Source organism: Eublepharis macularius, chromosome 5 (genome assembly GCF_028583425.1).
Source record: "Eublepharis macularius isolate TG4126 chromosome 5, MPM_Emac_v1.0, whole genome shotgun sequence".
Taxonomy (NCBI): Eukaryota; Metazoa; Chordata; class Lepidosauria; order Squamata; family Eublepharidae; genus Eublepharis; species Eublepharis macularius.
In genome coordinates this window covers 24,424,271-24,451,584 of record NC_072794.1, presented here as the reverse complement: position 1 = coordinate 24,451,584, position 27,314 = coordinate 24,424,271, and the positions used below count along the sequence as shown (strand labels likewise).

The window sequence follows — 27,314 nt, the reverse complement described above, 5'->3', positions numbered from 1 at the left end:
ATATTTCCTATTTTAACTTGTTGCGTTTTTTTAACCAGATTATCAGATAAGAGTATGTAATCTATTCTAGTGTAAATATTATGGCGAGGCGAAAAATAAGTGAAATCTTTTTCTAATTTGTTTTGTTCCCTCCAAATGTCTACTAAATGAAATTGATTAAATATTGCAGGTAGTCGTGTGTCTTGTTTAGAATTTTTAAATTTCCTATTTTTGAAATGAGATTTATCCATAGTATAGTTTGCTATATAGTTAAGGTCTCCACCCACTATGACAGAACCCTCCTGAAATTTTTTTAATTTTTGAAATGTATCCTCTATAAATGCCAATTGGTTAAAATTGGGTGCATACATCGATACTAAGGTATATAAATGACCATTGATCTGCCCTTTGACAAATAAATATCGCCCTCTCGTGTCCTTTAATGTAGCTTTATGGAAAAATTGAATATTTTTAGACAACAAGATTGCAACTCCCCTAGACTTTGAGGATCCTTTAGCGTGATATTGATATTGCAGCCATGCAGCTTTAAGCTCTGCTTCATTTGTCGCATGAAGATGAGTTTCTTGTAAGAAAGCTATATCCGTATTAATTTTTGACAGATTGGACATAATACGTTTTCTCTTAACTAAATTATTTAAACCACGAACATTCTGAGAAATAATATTTAGATTCGAAATAGTAGCCATTCCTATGTATTCAGACCCTGATATAAGGCAAATCAAATGCTTTCCTTGTTATATCAACTACACACTGTCTCTAGCCAATTGACCTTTCTTCTCCCCCTTACTCCTCGCTTCTCACTCTCTCTCTCTCTCTCTCTCCCTCTCTCTTTTTTTTTAGAGTTTTAAATGAACAGGTTTAATTCAGCAATCGTGAATTAACAACACCAAAAAAGTCTTTAATAAACAAAATCCTTAATCTAATATGACAACACTTATTCCAAATATGTTATAACCAGAATTCTTAACAGTAAAGTTTCCCCCCCTTTCTTCCCCCCTTAAGTTAAATTTGTCTATATAACTCTGAAAAACTTCTTAAAAGTGGAAATACTACTCCTAATGTGTGTAAACTATTACAATTTAACAAAGCTACAATTTGGGAAATCTTAACGAACAAACAAACAAACAAAAAAGAAAAAAAAACTTATCTAAAGGATTTACACCTAATCTTAAGAACACAACTTAACTACCTTATAAATTCTAAATATAACAAGCTAATAAACTACTATATATTAATTACTTATTAAATAACAGTATTATCAATTCAAACTTATCTAAAGGATTTACATCTAATCTTAAGAACACAACTTAACTACCTTATAAATTCTAAATATAACAAGCTAATAAACTACTATATATTAATTACTTATTAAATAACAGTATTATCAATTCGTGTATATAGTTATGAAATCTAAAGAAAATACTAAACAGCCCTTAATAACCCAGCAAGAAGGTCTTCTCACTGAAGTTATCGTATAAAAACCCAACAAAAAGGACTGTCTCTTCAGAGGCTATTAGGCAGGCTTAAACATCTCAACTCCACCCACAAGCCTCATGATCATACAAAGCAAATTAAAAGAGTCACGTTCCATTTACATTCTTATATCCACAGACATCAATAGTAATTATTAGTTATTAAGAACTGGAATTTTACTACCCTTCTGAGGGGTTAAAGGCTGGCTCCTTTTTCTTTTTTGAGATGTAAGTTCCAGTTCCATTGCAGGTGATATTCCAACTTGTTGTAAGGGAAGAAAACCTGAATCCAGATCAGAAGCATAAAATATCTTGCCATTAAACTTGACACGGAGATTACAAAGATTCACCCAGCGATATTCCATATGGGCTTTTTGCAGCTCGTCAGTTATTTGTTTAAGTCTTTTCCTTTTTTCTAAAACTTCCTTGGGTAAATCAGTATACACAGACACTCTCATTTCCTTGTATGTTAACAATTTCTGTGTCCTTGCCATCTCCAAGATTTTCTTCCTTAACCTCCAGTCAGTAAAAACCGCTATTATATCCCTAGGGCCTTTTCGTTTTTCTGACTTCACAGGACCAACCCTGTAAGCCTTAGATATGACTGGAACTGCACCCTCCTCCAGCTGCAGCAATTCCGCCAGCCAAGTAGATAGAAAATGGGAGAGGTCGAACTTTGCAGTAATAGATTCATCCAAACCCCTGAACTTCAAATTCTGGCTCCGGACCTGGAGTTCAAGATACAAAATCCTGGACTGAGCACTGTCACTTTCTTTTTGTAGCACTCGTATATCTTCTTGTAATGCCACGGATTGATCTAACGCGCAGTCCGTTTTTTGGATAACAGTATTCATTGCCATAGTAAGCTCGTTTATTTGTTCAGTTAAGGGGTTTAACATAACTGATATTTTATCCAAAATGCTCTTTTCTAAATCCTTCAGCATAACTTTTAATGCTGGATCAGAGGCGAGGACTTCTTGAGCAGCTACCGCGCTTCCCGCGGCCGCCATGTTATCTGCTGCTTCCTCTGCCTCTCCCGTAAGAGCCGATTGCTGTGACGCTGTGAAAAAGCTTTGTAAGCACTTTGTAGCTTTTAAATTCTGTTTTTTAATATTCTGATCGTGCTTACCCTTCATATTAAGATATTAGGAACGCAAACCATGGAAGGTTAAAGAGGCTTCAAGGTGGAGCTGAGAGGGAGCCCGCGCTTCAAGCGTCCATCCCTGTCAGAGCCGACGCCACGCCCCGCAAAAAGTCTTGATGAAAGGGATTTCCTATCTCTTGGCAAGCTCTAACCATGTCTGCCAACTCCGGGGGTTTTCCCAGACCTGCAATAACCCTTCGGTACTCAGAAGTAGCATTCTCTTTAGCCAAGTTAAGGAGTAACTTTTCTTGAGAGTCAGTGTCATCAACTTGAAGCTTGATAAAATCTGGATAGGGCTCTGTGGTTTTTCTCAGCGCAGTAAGAACAGTATAAGAGAGGCTTATATTCCACAGTCTGGTGGCTCTGATCAGTAACTTGATTCATTACATGAACTGGGCAGATAGCAAGCATCTCAGTTAATTCTGCCACATCCTCAGATTTAGCCATTTCAGTTAATTCTGCAGCATCCACATTCCCTGTGAAATGCACTGAGCTCACTGACAGCATTTCTGTCGATTCTGGAATGCTTTCAGTGGGAGCCTTGGCTAGAGCAGCCTGGAGGCGATCTTGTTCCAGTACCTCCCTCACAAGACCTGCTGAGATTTTTCCAGCAGAAGGTGGAGGATTGAAATCTTTACTGGGGGGTGCAGAAGGTTGTGGAGGAGAGGAAGAGCTGAGCTGTGCTGGAGGAAGCAACTGCACCTCAGCATACTTTGGTGGACATTCCTTAGATAATTGAGCTGAAGGAGCAACTAGCTTACATTCTGAAGCCTTTGGAGAAGGGGAATCTAACAGGGTGTTTGTTGGCTGAATCTGAGGTTTTAAGACTGCAGAAGGAGGTGCTGAAGGAACAGCAGGTGCCGAAGGAGGCAAGAGATGGCAGGGGGAAGATGAAGGGGGGACGTTTAGAAGGGAAGCTGCTGGAGGTTTTGAAGGCGAGCTAAAGCACTCCACAGCATGGCGACATTGGTGCCAAGTTTGCAGCAATTCCACCAGAGCTCGTGGCTCCATGTGCAAAATTCTCCCTACTTCCTCCCAGTCCCGTAGGTTCAGGGAACCTCCTTCCGGATATGCCGGACAATGGAGGTGAAGATGTTGAATGAGATGTTATATGAGCTGAAGTGCTGGTCCCGCCAGACTTCTTGACTAAAAAACACAATTCTTTCACATGCCTTTGCTGAGGCAGCGTCAACGAATTTCCCATGCTTACCAGTTGACAAGGGTCCGCAGAAGTGATGGAGTGCACTCGATGAGGGGCCTGTTCCAGGCGCTGGTAGATGGGGGAGGGTCCTTGGCTGCTCGGGTGCCAGATGTAGTAACGACACGAGACCGAGATCTGGATGCAAAGTCTGTCCCTCCAAAGATGGAGGCGAGAGTTTTATTAGCTTGTATTCAAGAAGTCCCGGATGTCCAAATATGGCTATAGCAACAGTTACAAGTTACACATTCCATTCTCAGCCAACTAAGCAAAATATGCTATGATCAGACTTTTGTCTTATCTAGGAAGCATAACAGAAAGAAAGGTACATCATCATGAGCTTCTGAGCGTAGAAGAATATTACTTAGAGTGTATGGGAATGTTGTGCTCTGTGAATGATGAAAGATTTATTGTTACACATTTAAACTACTCCCTGAGTCTTCCCGTGTGGCATGCCAACTGACCAGGAGATCAGGAATGTAGAAATGTAAAGAGCAATTAATGGAGGCTGTGTGGCATGCCTACTCCGGCCTACACACAGCTACCATTTTCTCTGAGGGAACTGACCCCAGTAGTCTGGAAACTGAAACTGAAATTCAAAGAGATCGCCACTATCATTTGGAGGCTGGCAAACCTACCTGTCCTACATTTTGAAAACTGCAATAAGGAAATCAATAAGGTTAAAGGCATTGAAAATGTCATGTTAAGGGATATCTATAAAGGCAATTAAAGGTTTTGAGAAAAGTCTTTGTGTTGTTGTTGCATGGACAGGAGTATGTGGAAGAGGGAAGACCCAGCATCTACAAATCTCTGGTTACTCACTCTTCTAAGGAGATGTCGGCCTTCACAGACTTCCCCTTCCCGGAAGATTTCCCAGTCTTTTTACCCCATGCTAAGTTACTGGAATATCTGCGTCTGTACACAAAACACTTCAATCTCTGGAAGCATATTCAGTTCCACGTAAGCAGTTGTGACTTTGCTTCAGTTCAAATTTGGGCTCAAATGTATGTTCTGATGTGTGTCCCTTAGTTTGTTGCAACTCAAATGCAAAAGCTCCCAGAGCACTGGCAATGTCATGCTAAGCACAGTTACACCCTTCTCAGCCCAGTGACTTCTATGAACTTAGAAGGCTGTAACTCTACTTAGCACTGCACTACAAATTTTATATGATCACCAAGCATGTCATCCATACTAGAAATTAGCGGTGAAATTATTTCCAGGAAGCTGTGTTCTTCCAGCTAATTTTTTTTAAAAAGTTATGGGGGGATACCTTTTTTTAAGAACATCAAAAAGCTAGTATGCTGTTTTGTGTCATTTTTTTGCGCTTTTAAAAAGGTATTATATGGCATTTGTTTGACATAAATAATGTAATTTGACAATTATTTTTTACCGGTTACATGCAAACATCTATAGAAAGCATCTACAAAAACAGTTTTTTATTCCGGGGAGTACTAACCGTGCTATGTAAATTTATTATTTAGAGATAAACCTATCCTCTTTGACTATGGCAGTGTTATTGTGTAATTTTCTTTTTATGAACTTTTTTAAAAAAAATTGAAGCCCATTTGATGTCATCAAAATTCCCAAAGACTCTACACTGCTTTGAGGACCATGTGCTGTCAGGGAACTTGGGGAGATTCCACAAAATATTGAGGTTCCAACCCAAGTGTCATCCTTTGATGGAGGCAGCTGTTTCCAAATGGGTGTCCCCTTTACCCACAAAGCTGATATCTTCTGACATTTTCTTTTCTCCATTAAAGTGCAGGAAATCCAAGATGCCTGGAATGGGCTCCTGGAAGCACATTGGCAGATGCCATGGTGCCCATGAGCACCATGTTGACAATCACTGGCACAGTGGCATAGCAAGTAGATTGTCCTGATTGCCAAGACATTTCCAGGGTAATCCAATAAGCCTGGCCTGTAGCGGGGTAAATGTAACTCTTTCATCCCCTTTTTTCTTATGCGGACAAACATTCTTTCACTGTTTGAAAATATGCCTGTGACCTTAGTAAAAATCAGATAACTAAATCCCAGTCGCATACATTTGTGAGCCCACTGCTTTCTGGACACATCATCACAATTTCTTGAAATGTTTCAGACTACAGTGATCAGCATAAAGAAGCGCCCCGACTTCTCGACTAGTGGCCAGTGGGATGTCATCACAGAGACCAATGGGAAGCAGAAGTCAGCCATCTTTGATGCGGTGATGGTTTGTGTTGGTTTCCGCAGTGAGCCCTCGCTGCCCCTCGACTCTTTCCCTGGTACAGTCAATGCTGGGTTTCCCTCTGTTTAGTGCTGACATTCATAAAGCTCTTCCATGGGTCTGGCAAAAAAACAACAGAAACACCCACATGTTGTTTCCATTTATTATATTCTCTTATGCAAAGATGTTTTTGTAATTTCTTAGAAGAGGCCTTTTGAAGTGTGGGTTGTTTTTTCAGCAATGTTTTCTATGTGTTTTTCCCAGGACTACAGTTCAAAGATGTTGACAACAAACTCATTAACACTGTGCAATGTGTATGTAGTGTCTAATGTCTGACGACGTTCCCATTAAAAAAAAATGGCTATTAGCTAGAGCTAATACCTTTGAGACTGACATATTCATTTTCTATGTGCAGGGAGATCATTTCTTTTTAATATGGGGGAGGGATATTCACTCATGTGAGTTCCCCCACCAGGTATTTGAACAGGCAAGGAGATACGTACATTTTCCACCTGTATACATGAGCTCTATTGTGAGTAAATATAACATGAGATAGGATATTGGGGTGGATCCAACCATCTTCCAAGAAGCCTTCCTCCAGCCAAAGGAGTCTTCCTCCTGTTTGTGTCTCTTCCTCCAATGGAAGCTCCAGTTAACTTGGAGGAAGGCTCCTTACCCTGGAGGAAGGCCTCAGGCTTAGCTCAGTAGAGTAGTAGGACAGGATCCACCTCAAGAAGTAGGATGGTTGCACTTGCCTTGGAAGGCATTTCTCCCATGCAGGTTTAGCAAAGTGTTTTGCTTCATGCTCAGGATTTGAACAGAGAGACATGTTAATGATTCTTTTTCTCTCACCCAATTGTGTGGCCCAGTCGATTACCTCAAGGTATCAGTTGGATACCTCAAGGTATTGTTTTCTGATGAAAATAAAATGTGGGAGCCAAATAGACAGGTTTACATTATTTAATTATAAAATTATGAGCTTGCCTATCCAATCAATCTCACTTAGCTGAAATTCCTCGCCTTTAAATCTGTGCTCTCCCTTTCTCTGTCTCTGAGATCTCTTTCTATCTCCAAATAGACTGGAGATTCCGCCCCCCCCCCCCCAATCTTACCTTGTATTCCTAATATTTGTGCCAAGCAGAAATCTCATCTTTATCTGTTGGGGGGGGGGGAATCAAAATTTGTGACTTGCACTTTGAACAGCATCAGACAACCCAAATATCTAAGCAAAGGCCGCTTTTGTTTCAAGTTTCCTTCTTGTTTCTACCCAGGTATAGACAAGTTTAATGGGCAGTATTTCCATAGTCGGGACTACAAAACTCCAGAGGTATTCGCGGGTAAAAAAGTCCTTGTGATTGGCATGGGACATTCAGGAATTGAGATTGCCGTGGAAGCCACTTGCACAGCAAAAAAGGTACTTTTCTTCTCAGTCATTTTGTGCTTTGGAATTGGGCTACACTACCCTTCCTTTTTAAGTTTTGGAAAGGAGGAACAGAGTTCCACTTCTCTTAGCATTTGTTTTATCTTGTAAAGTCACAGTTTATAACGAAGCATCACAGCTGCCTGGTCCCGGAGGTGAATTCCCAGTCCCTAACCCCAATCTCCTGCCTTTGAGAATTTGAGGAGCGGGAGGCAAAATAGCCTCTAGGAATTTCCCCTAATCTCTATGGTATTTATCATACAGCTTAGAGGAAATTCATAGAGTATCACCTAGAAGTGACATCACATCCTCCTCTTGCTAATTTGCAGCTGCAGGGCATCAGTGTTCCTTACAAACAGCTCAAAGTGTAAAAATTAACGTGCAATTGCGGAGAATTGCTTCTGTTTTGAATTGTAATGATTTTTGAAAGTGCTGGAGCATTAATGAGTGCACACGTGAAGATTCCTTAAACTGAGTCAAACCACTGGTTTATTAAGGTCAGTATTGTCTCCACTGACTGGCAGTAGCTCTCCAGAATCTTTGGCAGGGGCCTTTCACATCACCAGCTACCTGATCTTTTTAACTGGAGATGCTGGGAATTGAACTTGGGACCTTCTGCATGCCAAGTAGATGCTCTACCACTGAGCCACAGCCTCTCCCCCAAAGTGCAGTCAGAAGCTGTGGAAGACCTTTGTGGCAGACAGGTTTCAGTACTGCCCCAATGCAAAGTAAGCAGCAAATACCACAGCTGAAACCCTTGAGAACATTTTTCGTTTTGCATGTTCTGATCTTCTAAAGGAACGTGTAAAGCAAAGCCTGGATTGAGCCAGGATAGGACCTGGTGGACATACTGCCCCAACCCCATAGACATTTCCCTTTAAACTTGGGGCAGGAATGTATCTTTTTCAAGAAGGAGAGCTTGTTTTAGAATAGGAAAGTTTGCAGTTAAAAACAATGCTGGCTAGATCTCTCTCATGACTGAATGCTCCAAACTCCACCCAAATGGCTTACCTTGTTCTGTCAACCCAAGGTTTCCTTGACTTGGGATGGATGTCTCAAGAACGCTATCACCTTTATCTTGTTTGTATCTTCCTGAAATAAAATCTTCTTTGAGCAACCACAGCTGTGAGTTTGGCAGACTACTTAAAGCTGAAAAGACAAGGGAAGTTATTATTTCTTTAAGGAAAGTGTTCATCATGACATGTAGGTAAATGCCATTTTTTTAAGAAGGGCCAACTATCATCCTGCGGAAAGTAAATATAGCTGCATTTTCAGAATTCATCAAGGGTCTTAATTACCCATGCTAGCGAAAGAGTGAATGTCTTCGTTGACTCTGGATGTTGCCTTGTGATTGAGTTTGGAAGTAATCCTAAGCAAATCTAGTGGGAAGTATGTCTCATGTCATTCAGTGGGGCTTACTCTCAGCAAAGTGTCTTTAGGATTGTAGCATGTGTCATGTAAGACTTGTATATATGTGCTCCATGTGTGTACTTGAGAGTTATAGGGCCAAGCTACATGTGACGAATGACACTTGCCTTGCAAGTGAACAGACTCACGTGTATTCCTCTCTATTCACTTGCGCTCTACTTGATCAAGTGTCATTCGCCAGTTCCGAGGGTTAAGAGCCTGGGGGTGATCCTAGATGCCTCCCTGAAAATGGAGGCACAGGTCACAGCGGTTGTCAGGTCTTCTTTTTTCCACCTGTGGCAGACCAGGCAACCTGTCCCTTACTTGTCTACCTGTGACTTAACTACAGTGATCCAGGCAACGGTCATCTCTAGGTTAGATTACTGTAACTCGCTCTACGTGGGCCTACCCTTGAGCCTGACCCAAAGATTACAGCTGGTGCAAAATGCAGCGGCGCGCATCGTTATGAAAGCACCAAATAGGGCACATATTACACCAATATTGCACGAGCGGCATTGGTTGCCAGTGGAGTATTGGATCAGGTTCAAGGTCTTGGTATTGACCTATAATGCCCTGTGTGGACTGGGGCCAGTGTACTTGAGGGACCATCTCTCCCCGTATATCCCCCAGAGGACCCTCCGATCGGGAGGAAAGAAATTGTTATCAGTCTCTGGCTCCAAGGAGGCCTGCCTGGCCTCTACTAGAGCCAGAGCTTTCTCAGTCTGGGCTCCTACCTGGTGGAATGCTCTGTCTACTGAGACCAGGGCCCGGCAGGATCTACTATCTTTCCACCTGGCCTGTAAGACAGAGTAGTTCCACCAGGCTTATGGTTGAGGCTGGGCCTCCGCTGGCTGGAGGATATAACATCTACCCCCCTCCCTATGAGAGCTTCCCACCACTGTTCTCAAGCTGCTGCTACGTTCAATTGTACTGTTGCATTATTTGTTATTAACTGTATTGCCACCATCAGGAAAAAGAGTGCTGCTATTTTTTATATTTTTGTATGATGTTTTTAAATGTTTTAATATGGAATGTTTTAAATGTTCTTAATGCTGTTATCCGCCCTGAGCCTGCTTGCAGGGAGGGCGGAATACAAATATGATAAAATAAAATAAAAATAAATAAATAAACTTGTAGCTTGGCCCATAGTGATGCATGTTCAGGTCTGGTTTAATTCTTTGACAAAATCAGATGCATATGTTTTCTTCAATAATCTCTCTGTGTCTGTCTTCTAAATTATTTGTATTTATCTTATTTTGAATATGTATATCCCACTTTTCAGGAATGTGATGTTCATTGTGGCTTCTGCATGAGATTATATTCTTTGGGTATATTAAATTCTTTGCCTCGTCCTTAAATTTGTTCTAGGCCCCAGTCTTTGTCTCAGTGTTGTCCATCTATAAAATGTTTTCTGCATATTTTTTACATAATTTTATGACTTGACTTGTAGTCAGCAGCTTGGCTCACTTTCTTGAATTATCTACTTTGAATGCAGGTTAATTTATTTTCTGATTTCTGAGAGTGGCATAGGTCTAGTCTTACATTAATCTTTGATATTGTTTGTGTATTGTAATGTTTGGTGGCAGGAGGCTTGTAAGCGCAAGCAGAAGCTGTAGAGCATGTTCTTTGGGCTCTGCCTCTTGGTCCAATGGAGTAGAAACAGACCTAAATCAATATTTTACCACATTCTGTCTAACTGCCAGGCTCACCAAGAAAGTGTACCCTTCTGTGAACAGGGGCAATGTCTCTTTGCCTTTGCTTCAAATAATTTTTAGGTAGTTTACACTCTAAAGCTCATTTAAGTCTATGGTCTTGCTTATATATTTTGGCTGTTGCTTATCAGCAGATGCGGCTGTGTTTTCACGATCTTGTCTTTTTTCTAGGTGATGATCAGCACAAACAAAGGTGCTAGGGTGCTGAGTTGTGTATTCGATGATGGCTACCCATGGGACATGGTGTTCTTCACTCGTTTTTTGAATATTGTCCGTAATTTCCTCCCAGGCAATGTAACTGGCTGGCTCATCGCACCTCAAGTGAACCATTCAAACTATGGGGTGGTCCCAAAGGACAGGTACTTGGGACCAAACTGGATGTTGAAGAGGGAAAAGAAAAAGTAAAGAATGCAAACGGATTTGTGTGTGCATAAGGGAAGTGAATGTCTAAGGGGTATTCCAAAAAGTAAAATTAACATGCTCACCGAAGGACCCCACAGAAGAAAATGGTCTAAGGCATTTTGATCCCTCAGGTGGAAAATCTACATCCCCTCCCTGATGAACAGTAGACACTATTCGTCAAGAAAGTTTTGGGTTTTTAAAAAATCGATTTAATACTAGCAACAAAGCCTATTGTGCGAAAAAATACAACGGGCTCTAGAAAGGGGAAGGCAGGCAGGCAGGAACTGCCTCCACATCCGCGTCTGATCTCGGCCAAGTGAAGGCAAAGGGTGGGCATTGCCCCTTGCTCTGTGCCTGATCTTGGCTGAGTGGAGGGTGGGCATTGCCTCCGCCTCCCCCTCTCCCTCTCCCAGCTGGGTGAAGACGGGGACAAGCATTGCCACCTGCTCTGCTCCTGTTCCTGGCTGGGCGAAGAAGACATAGGCCAGGCATTACCACCTGCTCTGATCCTAATCCCAGCCGGGTGAAGGCAGGGGGGCATTGTCTCCACCTCTGCCCCTAATCCCGGCTGGGTGAAGGAAGGGAGTGGTCATTGCCGCTTGCTTCACACCAGATCCCAGCTGGGTAAAGGCAGGGGACGGGTATTGCTTCCACCTCTGCTTCTGATCCCAGCTGAATGAAAACAGGGGACGGGTATTGCCACCTGATCCACTCCTGTTCCTAGCTGGGTGAAGGCGAGGGCAGGCATTGCCACCTGCTCTGATCCTAATCCCAGTCCAGTGAGGGCAGGGAGCGTGCATTGCCCCCTGCTCCGCTCCTGATCACATCTGAGTGAAGGCGGGGGAGAGCATTGCCACCTACTCCGTGCCTGATCCTGGCTGAGTGAAGGTGGGCAGGAGCATTGCCACCTGCTTGGCTTCTGATCCCAGCCAGGTGAAGGTGAGGGGTGGGCATTGCCACCTGCTCCACGCCTGATCCTGGCCAAGTAAAGGCAAGGTGTGGGCATTGCCACCCACTCTGCACCTGATCCCAGCCGGGAGAAGGCGGCGGCGGGGGGGGACATTGCCTCCTGTTCTGTGCCTGTTCCCAGCCAGGTGAAGGCAGGGGGGGAGCATTGGCACCTGCTCTGCTCCTGATCCTGTTTAGGTGACAGCAAGGGCGGGCATTTCCACCTGCTCTGCTCCTGATCCCAGCCTGGGTTTCCTGCTGCAGCAGCACCCTCTGGTGGCATGCCAGGGTAGGAAGTGAGTCATCTAGGACATGCTTACTCTTTTATATAGTAGGATATTTGTATGAATATAGGGAGCCATCTCAAGAGTCAGAGAGCCTGGTATACAATTTTTTTGTTATAGTTCTCTTGTGCAAGCCTCACTGCAACGCACATGAGCTGCAAATAATCAATTTCAGAGAGGTATGCACTGAATTTTCTGGTGGCTTATGCCACCTAGATGGGCGTCTTAGGGTTACCAAGTCCCTTTACACTCCCAGCAGCATAGTGGGACCTGGCACTTATGTAATGCCTTCTACATGTCTTTTCTTCACTCATGCATGCTCCTGACCCTTGTGTGAGGATGTCACTTCCAGAAGTGACATCTTTATGCCAGCTGCAGGGGCATTCCCACACTCTGCACAGAACTGATTCTTCAAGAATCTGTGCATGTGGGGCCAAAATCAGCCCCAAATCATGTGCGGGAGCACTCCCACAGCAGGCATAATGATGTCACTTCAAAAAGTGACATTGTCCTGTCCGCTGGGAGTATGCACACCACACGTGTTCCCAGGATGCCTGGGGGAGTAGAGTAGTTAATGCCTGAAGGGGTGAGTAGTGCCTGAAGAATTTAATACTTAACAGGGGGAGGGGACAGCCATTCCTATCAAGAAGATTTTCTGTACTGAACTCTTAGGTTATCAATGCATACTTGGATTCATGCAGTGAAGTTATTTGAGATCTAAGCTGGCAGTCTCTGATAGGCAATTATACATAACATTGGTTGCCAAGTCAACTCGAAATGGTTGCCAGAATCTTGTGAGATAAGTTGTGAGATGGCATTTTTGTTTTATTTTACACCCTCCTTTAACAATTTTTAAAGATTTTTCTGCAAACCAATGGATTGCCCTGGATATGTGGAGATATTCTCTATCCATACATGGAACTGTTTATAGGTTTTTGATTCACACCAATATTTTATTTTATTACATAGTGTATCTTTTTTCCCCATTCTGGAACTGAAAGATCAGGGTTTGTTTTGGCTTTCCTCAGAAAATTCAAACTGGGGTTGATTAGCAGTTGATTCAGGACAGACTTCTTCACTTCAGTGTTTGGAATTCACTGCCACTACGGACAGTGTAGCATTGGCTGAGAGGTGTTTAAAAACTCTCTGGGAAAATAGCTATGATAAATGACGCTTCCGTATTCAGAGGCAGCATACCTGAGAATAAGAAATACTGAGAGGCCAACAATGAGAATGGTCTGTTTAACTCATGCGTTGCTTGTGCACTTCCTGGAAATGCCTGACTGGTTCCTGGAATAAAGCAAGATACTGGAAAACACAGATCCTTGTTCTGACAGGGCAGACTTATTCTTTATACTTTCCAAACGCGTAGTAAAAAAATGAAAGCCAGTGAAGAAAAGTTAACCTGAGATTCTTCATTTCATTTTGTTAAACCAGGTCAACAACATGCACAAATGCCTCACCAAAATACTAATGTCTCTCTTTTTGTCCTTCCCTCCCCCTCTCCCCTCCCCCCCCCCTGTTAGGTCTGTGATGGGAGACATAGTATCGAATGATGAACTCCCTGGATGCATCATGACTGGGAAGGTGTCTGTCAGGCCCGGTGTGAAGGAGTTCAAGGAAAACTCTGTTGTGTTCGAGGGCAGTCAGGAGGCAGAGGAAGTGGATGTTGTTGTCTTTGCCACGGGCTACAAAGCTTCTTTTCCTTTCATAGATGAGTCCATTATTAAGGTTGAAGACAAACACGCCTCCTTGTACAAATACATTTTCCCACCCCGTGTGGAAAAGCCGACACTGGCCATCATAGGCTTCATCAGGCCTTTTGGGCCAGTCATACCAGTTCATGAAATTCAAGCACGCTGGGTCACCCGAATCTTTAATGGTAGGTAAGATGAAATACAATAATTCCGTAAAATCAAGGTCATGTCTCTGGGGCTGGATCCCAAGTAAATACAGCGCCTTTTTGTGACAGAAGGGGCCTTCCCCTCAACCACATGTTCTAAACAAGACAGCTTCTTCCATTCGGGAGTGCTGCTGTTAGCACAACCGATCTGTGGGATCTAAGTCATTGGTTTTTTTCACTCCCGCATAGCAGTCTATGTCTCTACAGACTCAAAAGACTGTGCTCAATTTTCCATCCATTCCTGGGGCATGCTTCGTCTTTGTTAAGCTTTTTTGTTTTCTCTCTCACCCCTCCTTTTGTAAAAAGTCATATTTTTTGAATACCTCAGGAGTCCCTTGAGCAGGTAGAGACCTCACCCTCATATGTGGGTTATCCACATGAGGCAAACTAAATGAAGGACGAAGGAAACAAGTGCACATTGCAAAATATACAACAAGAATAAAATATTTTCCTATTATTGTTTAGACCAAACACTGGTTTATTTGTTTGGAGATTTTATATTCTCCCTCTCCCAAATTTTCCCTGAATTGGCTCACAAAGTAAAAACGATGCAATCATATGTCTAATTCTGCAGTGAGCTACAGAGTGTGGATTCATAGATCACCAAAATGAAGTTAGCAAGAGATTAGGAGGGAGCGTTTCTCCACAAACTTGAATGAAATCCCAAGTTTGCAGAAATATCTGAAATCTTAGAAACAATCCATTGGAGGATTGAAACTCCCTAAAATAATAAAAACAATGCCTGTAGCTTTAAGAAAGTAATGCCCACAAAGGTCTCAGTCACAATGTTGCAGATTGCTAGGCAACCATAACAATATTGCTGAACCTTTCAAGCCTTGGTTTTTGTACAATGAAGCTGGGGTGGGAAAGGGAGGGAAGCAGAGGTGAACTAGGACAAAACAACCCTTGTACAGTTCCTGCCCACTTCTCATTTCATGTCCCCCGATGGAGGAGGACTCATTGGATGCAGGCCTGTTGGTGACCACTGGGGACATATTACTCATATCACCTGGTCCAGTGTCACAGGTCAGTGTGCAACCGAGCCAGACTTTTCCCATGGAGAGGCTGCCAGGGGAGGGAAGGAGGGAAAGATGAACATGGGAGCAAGCAAATGTAGGTTTGGCTGGTGGAAGAGAAGGAAGCAGGAAAATGGGGGGATCTTGGAGGCTACCAGGGATGGAAAATAGGAAATAGTATGAGGGGAGAGGAACAAGGGAAGATGAGCTTCCCCTGCAGGTCCTTTGTTCCTGATATTGATTGTACTAATCTCACACTGTGTAATCTGCCTTGAGGCTCAGAGAGAAAGTTGGAGTATAAATGACATAAATAAAATAATAAAAATAACAACACTTGATTTATATACCGCCCTTCAGGACAACAATGCCCAGTCAGGACAGTTTACAATGTCATTATTATCCCCACAACAATTACCCTATGAGGTGGGTGGGGCTGAGAGAGCTCTGGAAGAGCTGTAACTGACTCAAGGTCACCCAGCTCGTTTCAAGCGGAAGAGTGGGGAATCAAACCCGGTTCTCCAGATTAAAGTCCCTCTGCTTTTGACCACTACACCAAACTGGTGTAGGAACAGTATAAGAATGATTAATATTAAAGCTCTCGGTCAAAAGTCTGAGTAAAAAAAGAAATGTTTTGGCCTGGTACTTAAATGCCAATAAGGTATTCCAAAAGTGAGGCACCACTGTTAAAAAAGTCCTGTCGATTTCTCATGTATATAAATACCACGATTAATTTCAATGGAGAAAATCTGCTCTTACAACAGTGTGCACATAGATTATCTATCACCAGACTTCAAATCTATAAAAGAGATGAAGTATAACCTTAATATTATATAATTTTATAACAAGATCTATGAGGCATCCACCTTTAAAATAATAGAAACTGACGATAGACCCAACCATTCTTAATGCTGACGCTTTGACTGATGCCAGATGGGCAGACCAATTTAGAGTCTCTCTGAATGTAACTCAGATATTTAAAAGAGTTGCATTGTTTAATTGGGTTGCCCAAGATACTCCTGGAAGAGATTTTTGCTCTTTTCCAAAAAAAACATTACTTTAGTTTTATCGAAGTTGATAGTAAGAGCTTCTTCTTTACAATAAACCCTGAGCTGGTGTAATATCCTTGTCAGACCCATCTTAGTAAGGGAAATTCCCAAAGGGTCTCCAGCTGCTCTGATGAGAGCTAAAACTGGCATCCCTTCTCTCAACACTCGGGCCCATTTAATAATTCTTAGATATTGGAAAAGAGCAAAAAAATTGAGATCCAATAGCTTTAGTTATCAATCCTTCAATTTATTGTTAACTAAGAATCTGCAACACCTTGTATTTTGGAATACCATTCTCCCAAGATACTCCATCCCAGATGATCTTTTAGGAACATCAAGTGACAACTTCCAACTTAGAAATTGGATATATGACTTCAATGCCCGATTAGATCGTTGTTCAATTTTAAAATCAAAAACAGCTCCATGGTTTAAATTAATTAAACTGGACCATACTAGAACCCCCTATCTAGTTAATGGCTGATTCTGCACGGCTTACCTGAAGCCGGAACGTTGTGGAACATGCCGGGAAAAACGCAGAAGATCGTGTTTTCTCGCGCGAGAAAACACGATCTTCCGCGTTTTTCCCAGCATGTTCCGCAACATTCCAGCTTCAGGTAAGCCATGCGGAATCGGCCAATATCTCCTACTTTGCACTAAGAGTGACCTTCTCTTCTCTATGATTCCAATCAATGCCAATGGCACTTCTGGAGGGTCGCTTTAACCAAACCCCAAAGGCCCAATGCTTATGTATCTGTGTTTCCCATGTACCCGAGGACTTACCTCATTACATCCTCCTCTGCCTGCTTTAGCCCGAGGGCCAAATTTTTGGCAGGAAACTTATCCAGACTAAAGTCACACTCACTGGGGGAGAAAATTTCATTCTTGTTATCTGAGACAGATGCTTATGTATTCTATATTTATTTATGTCATTTATAGTCCGCCTTTCTCACTGAGACTCAAGGTGGACTATATAGCATGAGATTAGAACAATCAATATCGGGGACATTTCCATACAGCATCAAGGACATTTCCTTACAGTGTTAAGGATATTTCTATAACAGTGTCATAGGATTTTACAAAGATGCAGCATTAGCAAGGATCCAATACAGAGTTGAAGAATTGTTGAAATAGAACATAATCAATTCTAGGACTGACATTAGATAAACATGAAGTACAGGTAGTATAAGAGTACATATTCGAGCAACAGATAATATGCAAAGCAACATAGTGGTGAAGTCTGTGGTCCCTAACGCATTAGCAAAGCATTTGAGACCCCTCCCTATAATACTTCCCTCTGATCTGAGGTAAAAGCCTTTTTGAATAATTCAATTTTTCATTGTTTACCGAAAGCCAGGAGCATGGGGGCTCTCCTGACCTCCTCAGGAAGGCTGTTCCATAGGGTAGGGGCCACCATAGAGAAAGCCCATATACGGGCTGTGTAGATTTCGCCCATGTACAGGCTGGCACCTGAAAGAGACCCTGTTCAGATGAGCCAAACTGCCATGGAGGGACATAGGGAGAGAGGCGGTCCCATAGGTCTGCTGGACCAAGGCCATGAAGAGCTTTGTATGTAATAACCAATACCTTGAATTGAGCATGGTAACTGATAGGTAGCCAATGGAGTGACTGTAGGATGGGAGTTTCATTATTTGTCATTACAGAGTTTCATTATTTGCCCTTGCTGCAAAGAACATATGCTCCAAAGTGGCAGTGCGAAGGGAGGCTACCTAGATAATAGTTCTTTTTATTATCCCTATTGTACTGAGCTTGTAGTCGTATTTTAAAACTTGTTTCCAGTTTTACATCTCATTCTTTGTGTATTTGCTGATCTATTGCTTGTATATAATTCACTCCCTTAACTGTTGAGGGTTTTGTAATCTTGTAACAGCCAAAGGCTAGATACAATAAATCGAATACCATTGACATAGATTATTTATTTATTGCATTGACAGAAAATTAATCTAGTTGGGGATTTCCATAACTAGGTTGGGACAATAATTTACACTATTTCCCACTTTTGTAGTATGAACCACTTGATTATCAATCTGTTGTACCTAACACTCTGCTTCATCCCACATCAAGCAAAAGCTGACTGTGGTAAGAATTTTGGAATCTGGATCTGAAACCAGGGCCGATTCCAGATGGCCCTCCCCATCCCGAAACGTCACGCGGAAAACACGATATTTCGCGTTTTCCGCACGACAATGCACGACGTTTCGGGATGGGGCCGTCTGGAATCGGCCCAGGCCACTAATAAAACGGATCCAGCTCAGGATCTGTGTAACGAACCTCCCAAAAGCCTTAGAAGAGGCCTCTAACTTTCGTTTTCTGTATCAGTCCCTCTCAAGGCTGGCCGGAGATTCCTTTCCTGGGAAGAAGAGGGGGAGGATGTTAGCCTAATTGGAGGTGTTGGCATTAAGTGGTATGCAAGGTCTCTAGCCTTGCCTCTAAATTTTAGCAAGTCATGTTGATAAATGGTTTTAAGGTCCCTTTCTCTTGTTCTAAGCAAAGCAAAACAGAGCCTGGGCTAGCTGAGTGTGTAATTCTTTTCTCCATCTGATGGAGGTTAAGTGAGAAGTAGAAGTCCATTTGGTCCTTGAGGAGGAACAAGCTAGTCCTGCTGACAGTAACCTTCTGTACACAACACATTCTGACTCGTGTCCATAAAGGGGAGGCGCTCACAGCCCATCTTTGCCACACTTGCCATTCGGCAGGGGACTTTTACCTTTAAGGAGGTTCTCCAAGCTGTTGGTGGGGGTGGCCCGAAAGCTTTCAATTTAGAAGGGAGGATGGGACAGTGATTTATTGCATAGAGCATATTGCATATTAGTACCTATAGTTTAAGTTTTTAAGTTTATATGCATAGAGCTTTTAAGTTTTAGCGTTAAGTTGAGATTTCTTTTGCTTATAGTTGACTTATATTCTTTGATTTATATTCAATAAACTTCTGAACCTTGGTTAAGCATTATACCTTTTGTACAGACTGAAATTTCTTAAGGAAGGGACAGTTAGGTGTGTTTAGTTTCACTATACAGGGTTACCTTGTTTCAGGGCTTTTTCTGGGAAAAGAGGTAGTGGAACTCAGTGGGTTGCCCTCAGAGAAAATGGTCACATGGCTGGTGGCCCCGCCCCCTGATCTCCAGACAGAGAGGAGTTGAGATTGCCCTCCGCGCCGCAAGCTCAACTCACCTCTGTCTGGAGATCAGGGGGCGGGGCCACCGGCCATGTGACCATTTTCAAGAGGTACCGGAACTCCGTTCCACCGTGTTCCCCCTGAAAAAAAGCCCTGCCTTGTTTGAGGGACAACTTGGGCGTCGAACCAAGGGGAGCCAAAGGATTGGCTGGGCTCCCCCTGCAGCCGTGAGATAGGGAGAAAAATCTCACAACACTGACAGTCATTCTACACATTACTTCTTTTACAAGTTCTCGATGGAGCCAACCTGTGCTCCACTCAGACACACATCAGATTGAAGATGGGCTTCTATTAAAAAAACAAGACTGTAAATGAGATTGAAAAGCTGTTGCCAGGAGAGGAAGAGCTCCTGCCTTTCTCCCAGGCTTTTTTCCTCATGCAAAAACAGTGCAAGGTGGAAGAGTTTCCCCCTTTCTCTTTCCTCAAATGCACAGAATATCATCACATGGAGCAGTAGAAATGGGGAAAGGTCTCCCTTCTGCAGTTTTTTTGCATGGGGGGAAAAAGCTTGGGAGAAAAAGGCAGATTTCCCTCCTGCAGCCGTATCTTTCTGAGCCCATTTGCATGTTGTTGTTTTTTTAAATAGAAGCCAACCCCCGAGGTGATGTATGTCTGTGCAGAGCACAAGATGGCTTCATGGAGAATTTGTAGAAGAAGTAATGTGTAGAGAGACTGTGATGATCAGTAACAGTCAGACCATCTTCAGGGAAGCCAACATCCACCAGAATGCCCCAGGCAAAGATTCCCTCTAGCCCCCACAAGAAACCCCAACTCAACCCAAATATAAGCAAATCACAGGATCACCCAATGTGAGTACCACCACATAATGTTATCTCTCCCCCCACCATGGCTCTGTGGTTTAGTATGGAGACATCCTGTATGTTGTTACTAACTGCAAAAGAGTTCTTTATCTTTTTGCGTAAGGTTTTTGTTTTAAAAAACAAGTTGGTTATAAAAAAAAACCCTTCTCCTCCTGTCTTTTAGGCTTATGTAAGTTGCCTCCAGTGAACACAATGCTGGAAGAAGTCAATGAAAAGAAGAAAAAGAAGTCCAAAGGGTAAGCCTCTGTACAGAAAAGCCTCTGTACAAAAGTGAGACTCGGCCCTATTCACGTGTTACAGTCAAGGTCCATACATCTTGCATGCACACATAGACCTCTGTTTGTAAGAAAAAGCTGACTCATGTTCACATTCCAAATGAAATCGGGGACCAGTAGATGGATAAATGTGGGGATTACATCAAATATTTAGCTATACGTGCATTGAGTGAAATGTAAAAATTACTCAGTGCCCATAGAAAGAAAAATCACATAGATTACAAATGCGTTCACAGTAATGTGTGTGTAAGGCTACAGTATTGTGCTGCATCCTCCTTGGTTGGAAGAGAGGGCAATTTATGGTTGCCAACTGATCTGAAAGAAATCTGGATGGTTTGCTGTTGTATCTGTAACAGGTTCTTGATCTGCAGAAATCAGCTTTTTGTAGCACAGAGAGGAATTCTATTGCCCGTGAATCTCTTTCCACAAGACACATTACAAAGGCCAGTGTTCCTGTGGAGCTGAGGAGGAAGACAAAAGCGAAGCCAGTGTATATGCCACAGAATTGTGTTCCCTGATCCTGATTGAGATGCTTCATTCAATCAATGCCAAGTTCCTTTTTGAAATAGAAAGCGGTTTCCCACCTTCCTTGCCTCACAGTTTATCTGGCGAGAACTCTGGATGGTTGCAAAATTTTAATATGACTGTCCTGAATGTGCTGCCTGAATATTGTGTAGATACTGCCACTTGCCAACCATAACTGGAGCAGTCTGTCATGAACTAGATCTGCTTCCCATGAACTAGATCTGCTTCCTACGGCAAAGAACCATGAGAAATGTCATGGTCTCAGATGATACTGCAAAGTAGGTCTGAGAGGCAGTGGCATAGCGTGGGTTAAGTGCGCCCCAGGCAAGGCAAGTATTGTGGCTTTTTTTGCTCTACAGCACACGCACGATGATATTACGTCACTTCCAGTGACGTCATCATGCAGGACGCGCCTCCCCCCTCCGCTGCAGCTGCCCTCCCTGCTGCAGCCAGCTTGGCACCCAGTGAACCGGTCGCCCCATCAGTGCAGAGGCAGCGTGGGCAGCCTCCCCACGGGCACAGTGCAGCTGGGCACAGAACTGGCCTTCCTGCAGCAGCTGTGCTGGCTGTGGTGGCATGGGCAGCTGCAGCAGAGGGAGGTGAAAACTGTGCCGTGCCTGTGGGGAGGCTGCCTGCACCACCTGCGCACTGATAGGGTGGCTTGCTTGCTGGGCACTGAGCTGGATGCAGTGACACAGGTGGCTGGGTGGAGAGAGGCAGAGATGAGCCGGCTGCCCCAATGGTGCACAGGTGGTATGGCCTGCCTCCCCAAGGGTGTGGCATAGTCTCGTACACTCCCATGAATTTTGCACCCAGATCAACCACCCCTCTGCCCCCCCCCATGCTATGTCACTGTTGAGAGGCCAGGATTCAGGCCACCTCTGCCCTCAGGGCTAACTTAGAGAACCGAGCAGCTACAAGCACTTGCCTCTCTGCCTTAGCTGGATCCCTAGCAGCGCAACTCCTCCTCTTGTGCCCTCTGGAGAAGAGTCAAAGAGGCACACAGAGGACTCTTAGAAAAAGTTTAGAAAAAAAACAACCAAGAGAAGAAACGATAATAAAATTATGCATGGACTGGAGACATTGGACAGAGAGAACATTTCCTGCCTCCCCCAGGATATTAAATCCCAAGGCATCCAGTGAAGTTGATGAGCAATAGATTCAGGATAGAGAAAAGGATAATTCCCTGTCTCCATCTGATCACTGAATAGTATGCGTGGCACCTGTACTTAGAGGAGAAGTATAAGCACATTGACACCACTGGCACTGTGACCGAGAACTTTTGGAAAGCAGGATCCCTCATCACAGAGAAGGAATGAAATTGGCCCTTTCCTTACCCTACCACTCCAATGAGCAAACTTCCAGCTGAAAGACGATTCCTCCAATTTCTCCCATTTCTTCTTCAAATGGGAGAGCCAATGAAGTTGGAAGAAGGTTCCTTAGGCTGCAAGAAGCCGCCTTGGATGAAGAGTATGCCAACATACATGTTGTACACACATGGGTTGGTGATTGTACAGAGGAGGGTAAGGGGCCAGCACATCTTTACCTGCCCCCCTCCATGTGATGACTGAGCATGGGAGGGGTCATGCATAGAGGGCCAAAGTTGTGAAATGTTCTATAGTGAGAGTTGAAGTTATTGTCTAAAGAGTGCTCAGCACACACATACTCCATATGACCGTGGAGTCCAGAGTCTTAAAATTACCATTTCATTACCAGTTCATTCCACTGCTACCATTGCTTTCCAAAAATTATGGAGGGCTTTCCCCCTTCAAATAGGAGGGCTGTACAATAAGGAAGCAGTCTCAAAAAGTTGCATCAGTAAAGGGATAGGGAGTGACTATAGACTTTATTACTATTGCTGTAAGCAAGATCCTATAAAGTAGCTCCTATATGGTTTCATATGTCAGTCTTAGAATTGCTTGTGCTCTGTATCAGCATTTTTTGAACTCTGTATTAGATTACTGCTGGTTTAAAACTTTCAAATTTGTATGTATATACCCTATTATGTGTGTATTGAAATGTGTTTAGAACTGACCGTACAGACTCAAATGGTGTAATCTGCCTTGAGTCTTGGTGAAAAAGGCAGACTATAAATAATATAAATAAAACACAGCCTGCTGATTTTGAATATTTACAGAAAGGCCATAATGGAGTGCTTTTATGCACACAGAGACACTGGGGCTTCACCATATCTATTGCCACATAGGTTCTTCTGAGAAACTGTAAAAAATTCCCATTCTCAGGGATCTTAACACTTCAAGAGCCCTGTGTCAGAGACCTTAAGTTCCAGATTTCCTAGGCAAGCCATTAGGAACAAAGCATTGAATGCGGAGCCATTTATTTTCACCTGCTATTGTTTCTTTCTCCTATCCCTTTTTTTGTTCTTTGATGAAGGTTTGGCTACAGCTTTGCTGAGGTTCTGCAAACAAATTGGATTGTTTACATGGACCAACTGACCTCCTCAATTGGCTCAAAGCCCAGTGTACCAGCTCTACTTCTCAGCGATCCAAAATTAGCCATTAAGATCTTCTTTGGGCCTTGCTCTCCCTACCAGTACCGCCTGGTTGGACCTGGAAAGTGGAATGGAGCCAGGAATGCCATCATGGGCCAGTGGGAGCGGACCTTGAAGCCTATGAGAACCCGGGTGGTAGACACATCCAGTTTCATTGGATACTTGCTGAAAGCCCTTTCCCTGTTCGCAGTCTTTGTTGGGATCCTCTACGGTTTCAATTAGGTTCTGACAGCTTTATGGTATGGCTGGCGGCCTTTCCAGATATCGGCTTTCTTTCTGTATTCAGCAAATCGTACAGGGCAAGTTAGACAAACTAGAATTCAAATTCAGGCAACTTCAGTATAGATATCTTTTTCTACATATCTCTTTTTAAAATGGAAGTCTCCTCGATATCAATACATAAGAGAGATCTCAGCAAAGTAAAGTCCATTCCTAACCCAGAAAATTCACTGCAACTTTAAAAGCTGTTACATTAAAGTGGTAAATTTTGGAAATTAACAGTATGACATTAAAATGCAACACTTTGGCTCACAAATTTAAAATATGAGATTTAGTTTGAGTAACATTCAAAAATGTTTTCTTCAGCAGCCCTACTTGAAATTCAAATGCCCTGTGAATGCTTTAAGGAAACTAGCCTTTCTGATGAGTTGATTCAAAAGTTTTCTTAACCTTAGCACTGTTTGGATAAGTTTAATAGTTGGGAAGAATTGGAAACGGTGGCTGAAAATGCTTAGCATGCTCTTTTCTTTCAATTAATTTGGGCAATATGCTAGCCCTACACTGAAAAAGGCAGAGTTGGAGAGTGCGCTTAATCTTCCCATGCAAAGTTGTCTCACTTCTCATACCAGCAGGCAGTCAAGCAGTGGTTTTAGAGGTAGATGGAATCAAATCCAGCTTATACAATTTCCGTGGTGGTGGTGGTGGTGGTGGAAGATGCTATCAAGTTGCAGCTGTCTTATAGTGACCCCTTAGGGTTTCAAGGCAAGAGACTAACAGAGGTGGTATGCAACTTCCTGCCTCTAGCGACCCTTGGTGGTCTCCCATCAAGGTACTATCCAAGGCCAATTCTGCTTAACTTCAGAGATCTAGAATTTGGGCAAGCTTGAGCCATGCAGGCTAGTTTCCATGAGCATAGGTGTCCAATGGCTGCTTAAAGACTAACAACATTTATTCAGTTGCACATGCAAGCAAAAGATAGGTGGGAGTTACAAAGAAAGTAGGAACAATATTGTTTCAGCAGGAACAGATAAATCGCTCACCGTAGGTACTAATAATAACTCAGCATAGGCCATACTTTCTGGGAGTTCTGCTTATCATGTCTCATGCTGCACCTTCCTTGACTGAATCTGATTCTATGTTTGTCCTGGTTTGTCCCGCCATCTACTTTTGGGAGTGAGACTTGCTCACTTGGAATGGATCATTTCCCTTTAATAACAGTGTGCTTATATGCCAGTCTTCTAGACAGCAGCTTCGGTGAACAAAGTCTCTTTGATTGGTTCTCTTTGAAGAACTCTGTTTAACTTTGCTGAAACAGACTAACATGGCCTCTGATATCACGCGCACAGTTGAAATCTTATATTTAATCCAGCTGCACATGTGGTGCATGAGTACACTGGATTTGACCAAGTTGCATTTATACCACTTTATGAAATCTCCTGGCATGAGAGAGTCCAGAGCTCAAGGTGGATGGAGGGGTAAGATGTTTTCCCACTACTTAGCACACTTAAAGTTGCCATATTGTCTCAACCAGCTCTGTATTTACCTCTTTTTGCAATATCTGCTCTTTTTAATGCAGTTTTTAAGCAAAGCACTTTATATATTTGGAGTTTTACAAGTGCTGTGATCTCTATGCTATTTCTACTTCACTTCAAGTGCCCATAACTTTCAGAACAATTATTTACTCTGTAATTAATATTATGCAATAAAAATGTTAATGATGGAAGAAGAGCCCTGCTTTTCATTTTAAAATCTTCGTCTTTAAGGTTAATAAAGAAAGAAGCTGCAGAGACTTGCAGAGAACAAAGATCAGCACCAGGCTTCTACTTGTGACCTGCTAGGGGCTTTTAAGAAGGCCTCAAAAAGAGAATGAAGGCCACTGCTGTCCCCTCCAGATAGAGCTTCTCTTTCCAACTATTAGAGTTGCCAACATCCAGGTGGGACCTGGGGATCTCCCAGAATTACAACTGATCTCCTGCTGACAGAGATCAATTCCCCCAGATAAAGTGGGTGCTTTGGAGGGTGCTCCAGTCTATGGCATTATACTTCACTGAGCTCCCTCCCATCCCCAGGCTCCACCCCCAAATTGCCAGGAATTTCCCATGGTGGAGTTACCAACCCTATATTGGTATCCTGAGCTATTCCTGTGCAGTATGTGGAGATTCTCTGGAGCTATGATGGCAAATAGTCAGTGATCCATTTGACCTCGTAGAATTTCTTTTTCAAACAATCTGCATGAAGAAGACTGTCAGCCCTCTTCTCCTGATGTGCATGGGGCTCATTTGGGATTTGGACCTGGATGTCCTCACAACCAAAATAAAAATTGTGTGCATGCTTTTGTTACTTAATTTACAAAGTGCTTTAGATTTTTAGACCTGGATCATTAACTAATATTACAATAAATGAAATGTTTTCAAACTGAGATCTTTAACAATGGCCAAATAAGAAGAAAACAATGTTCTAATTAAGGACTTTGTGATCTACCAGAGCAGTAATAGTACTTACATTGATCTTTTCTAAAATTAATATAGTAACCAAAATTATTCCAAAATTGGTGGTTTCCTTCTACTGGACATTCTTAGTAAATTTTGTCATTTCTGGTTGTTGTCACCGTTCTTTGAGTCATCTGGAGTGCACCAATCAGAAGTTATTGAATTTTTTAAAACTATTATGATGTTCCAAAGAGAGAGGTAATGTTTGGAAATGCCCCCCTAAAGCTGACTTGCAGCGTAGACCTGAGCAGGTTTCTAAACGACTAGGATCTGAGAGACCCAGGTTTGATTCCCCGCTCTGCCATGGAAGATTGCTGGGTGACCTTGGGCCAGTCACACACACTCAGCATAACCTACTTTGTAGGGTTGTTGTGAGGGGAAAATGGAGAAGAGAATGGTGTGAGCTGCTTTGAGTCCCCATTGGGGAAGAAAGGCAGGGTATAGATGAAGTAAAATAAATAAAAATAAAATCTTGCGTAGTCTACTAAGAAAGGTTGCTTTCTTCTTAGGGTTGCACTTCCAATATCCCACCAAAATATTTACTGGATCCAAGGCTAATAACAGTCCTCTCTTGCTAATATGTTTTTATACTTCCCTTCTTCCAATGAGCTCAGCACTATATATATTGATCTCCCCTCCTCTGGGTTAGCTTCCTTGTTAGGTAGGTTAGGCTGAAAGAGAGCAATTAGCGCAAGTGCAACTAATGTGGTTCATGGCAGCATCTGAACTCAGATCTCCTAGATCCTGGTTTAACACACTAACCGCATGTACACTACCCTTGTTGGTTACTAACTTGACTGTTTGTGTAAAGTGCCATCAATTCACGCTTGACTTATGGCGACCCTAACAAGGAGTTTTTAAGGCAAGTGAGATGTAGAGATGGTTTGCCACTGTCTTCCTCTGCAGAACCTTCCTTGGAAGGCATGGGGTATATCTGGGGACTCACTGTCTATGTTAACATCAAACACTGCATTTCATCAAATTAAGAGTAGGTTGCTAGATATCGAGTGCCAGAAGTTATATAGCCTGGCTACTAAAACCTGCTCTCCCCTAAGCTTTGAAGTCCCCCTCACTGTAGGGAGGATGGCTCCATGGGTGATTCCGCACGAAAGGTTTTCCCTGCTT

General features: G+C 42.8%; 1 protein-coding gene across 1 annotated transcript in view; it reads left to right on the top strand.

The window, feature by feature from the left end:
• Positions 1–23,703, top strand: part of LOC129330179 (flavin-containing monooxygenase 1-like) — a 40,026-nt gene extending 16,323 nt beyond the window's left edge. Inside the window, exons 2-9 of the mRNA XM_054980156.1 lie at positions 4,586–4,774; positions 5,913–6,075; positions 7,289–7,431; positions 10,728–10,915; positions 13,717–14,072; positions 20,333–20,396; positions 23,012–23,020; positions 23,364–23,703. Coding sequence (XP_054836131.1) covers positions 4,586–4,774; positions 5,913–6,075; positions 7,289–7,431; positions 10,728–10,915; positions 13,717–14,072; positions 20,333–20,396; positions 23,012–23,020; positions 23,364–23,703 — 1,452 coding nt within the window. The remainder of the gene's footprint in view (positions 1–4,585; positions 4,775–5,912; positions 6,076–7,288; positions 7,432–10,727; positions 10,916–13,716; positions 14,073–20,332; positions 20,397–23,011; positions 23,021–23,363) is intronic.
• Positions 23,704–27,314: the final 3,611 nt, after the last annotated feature.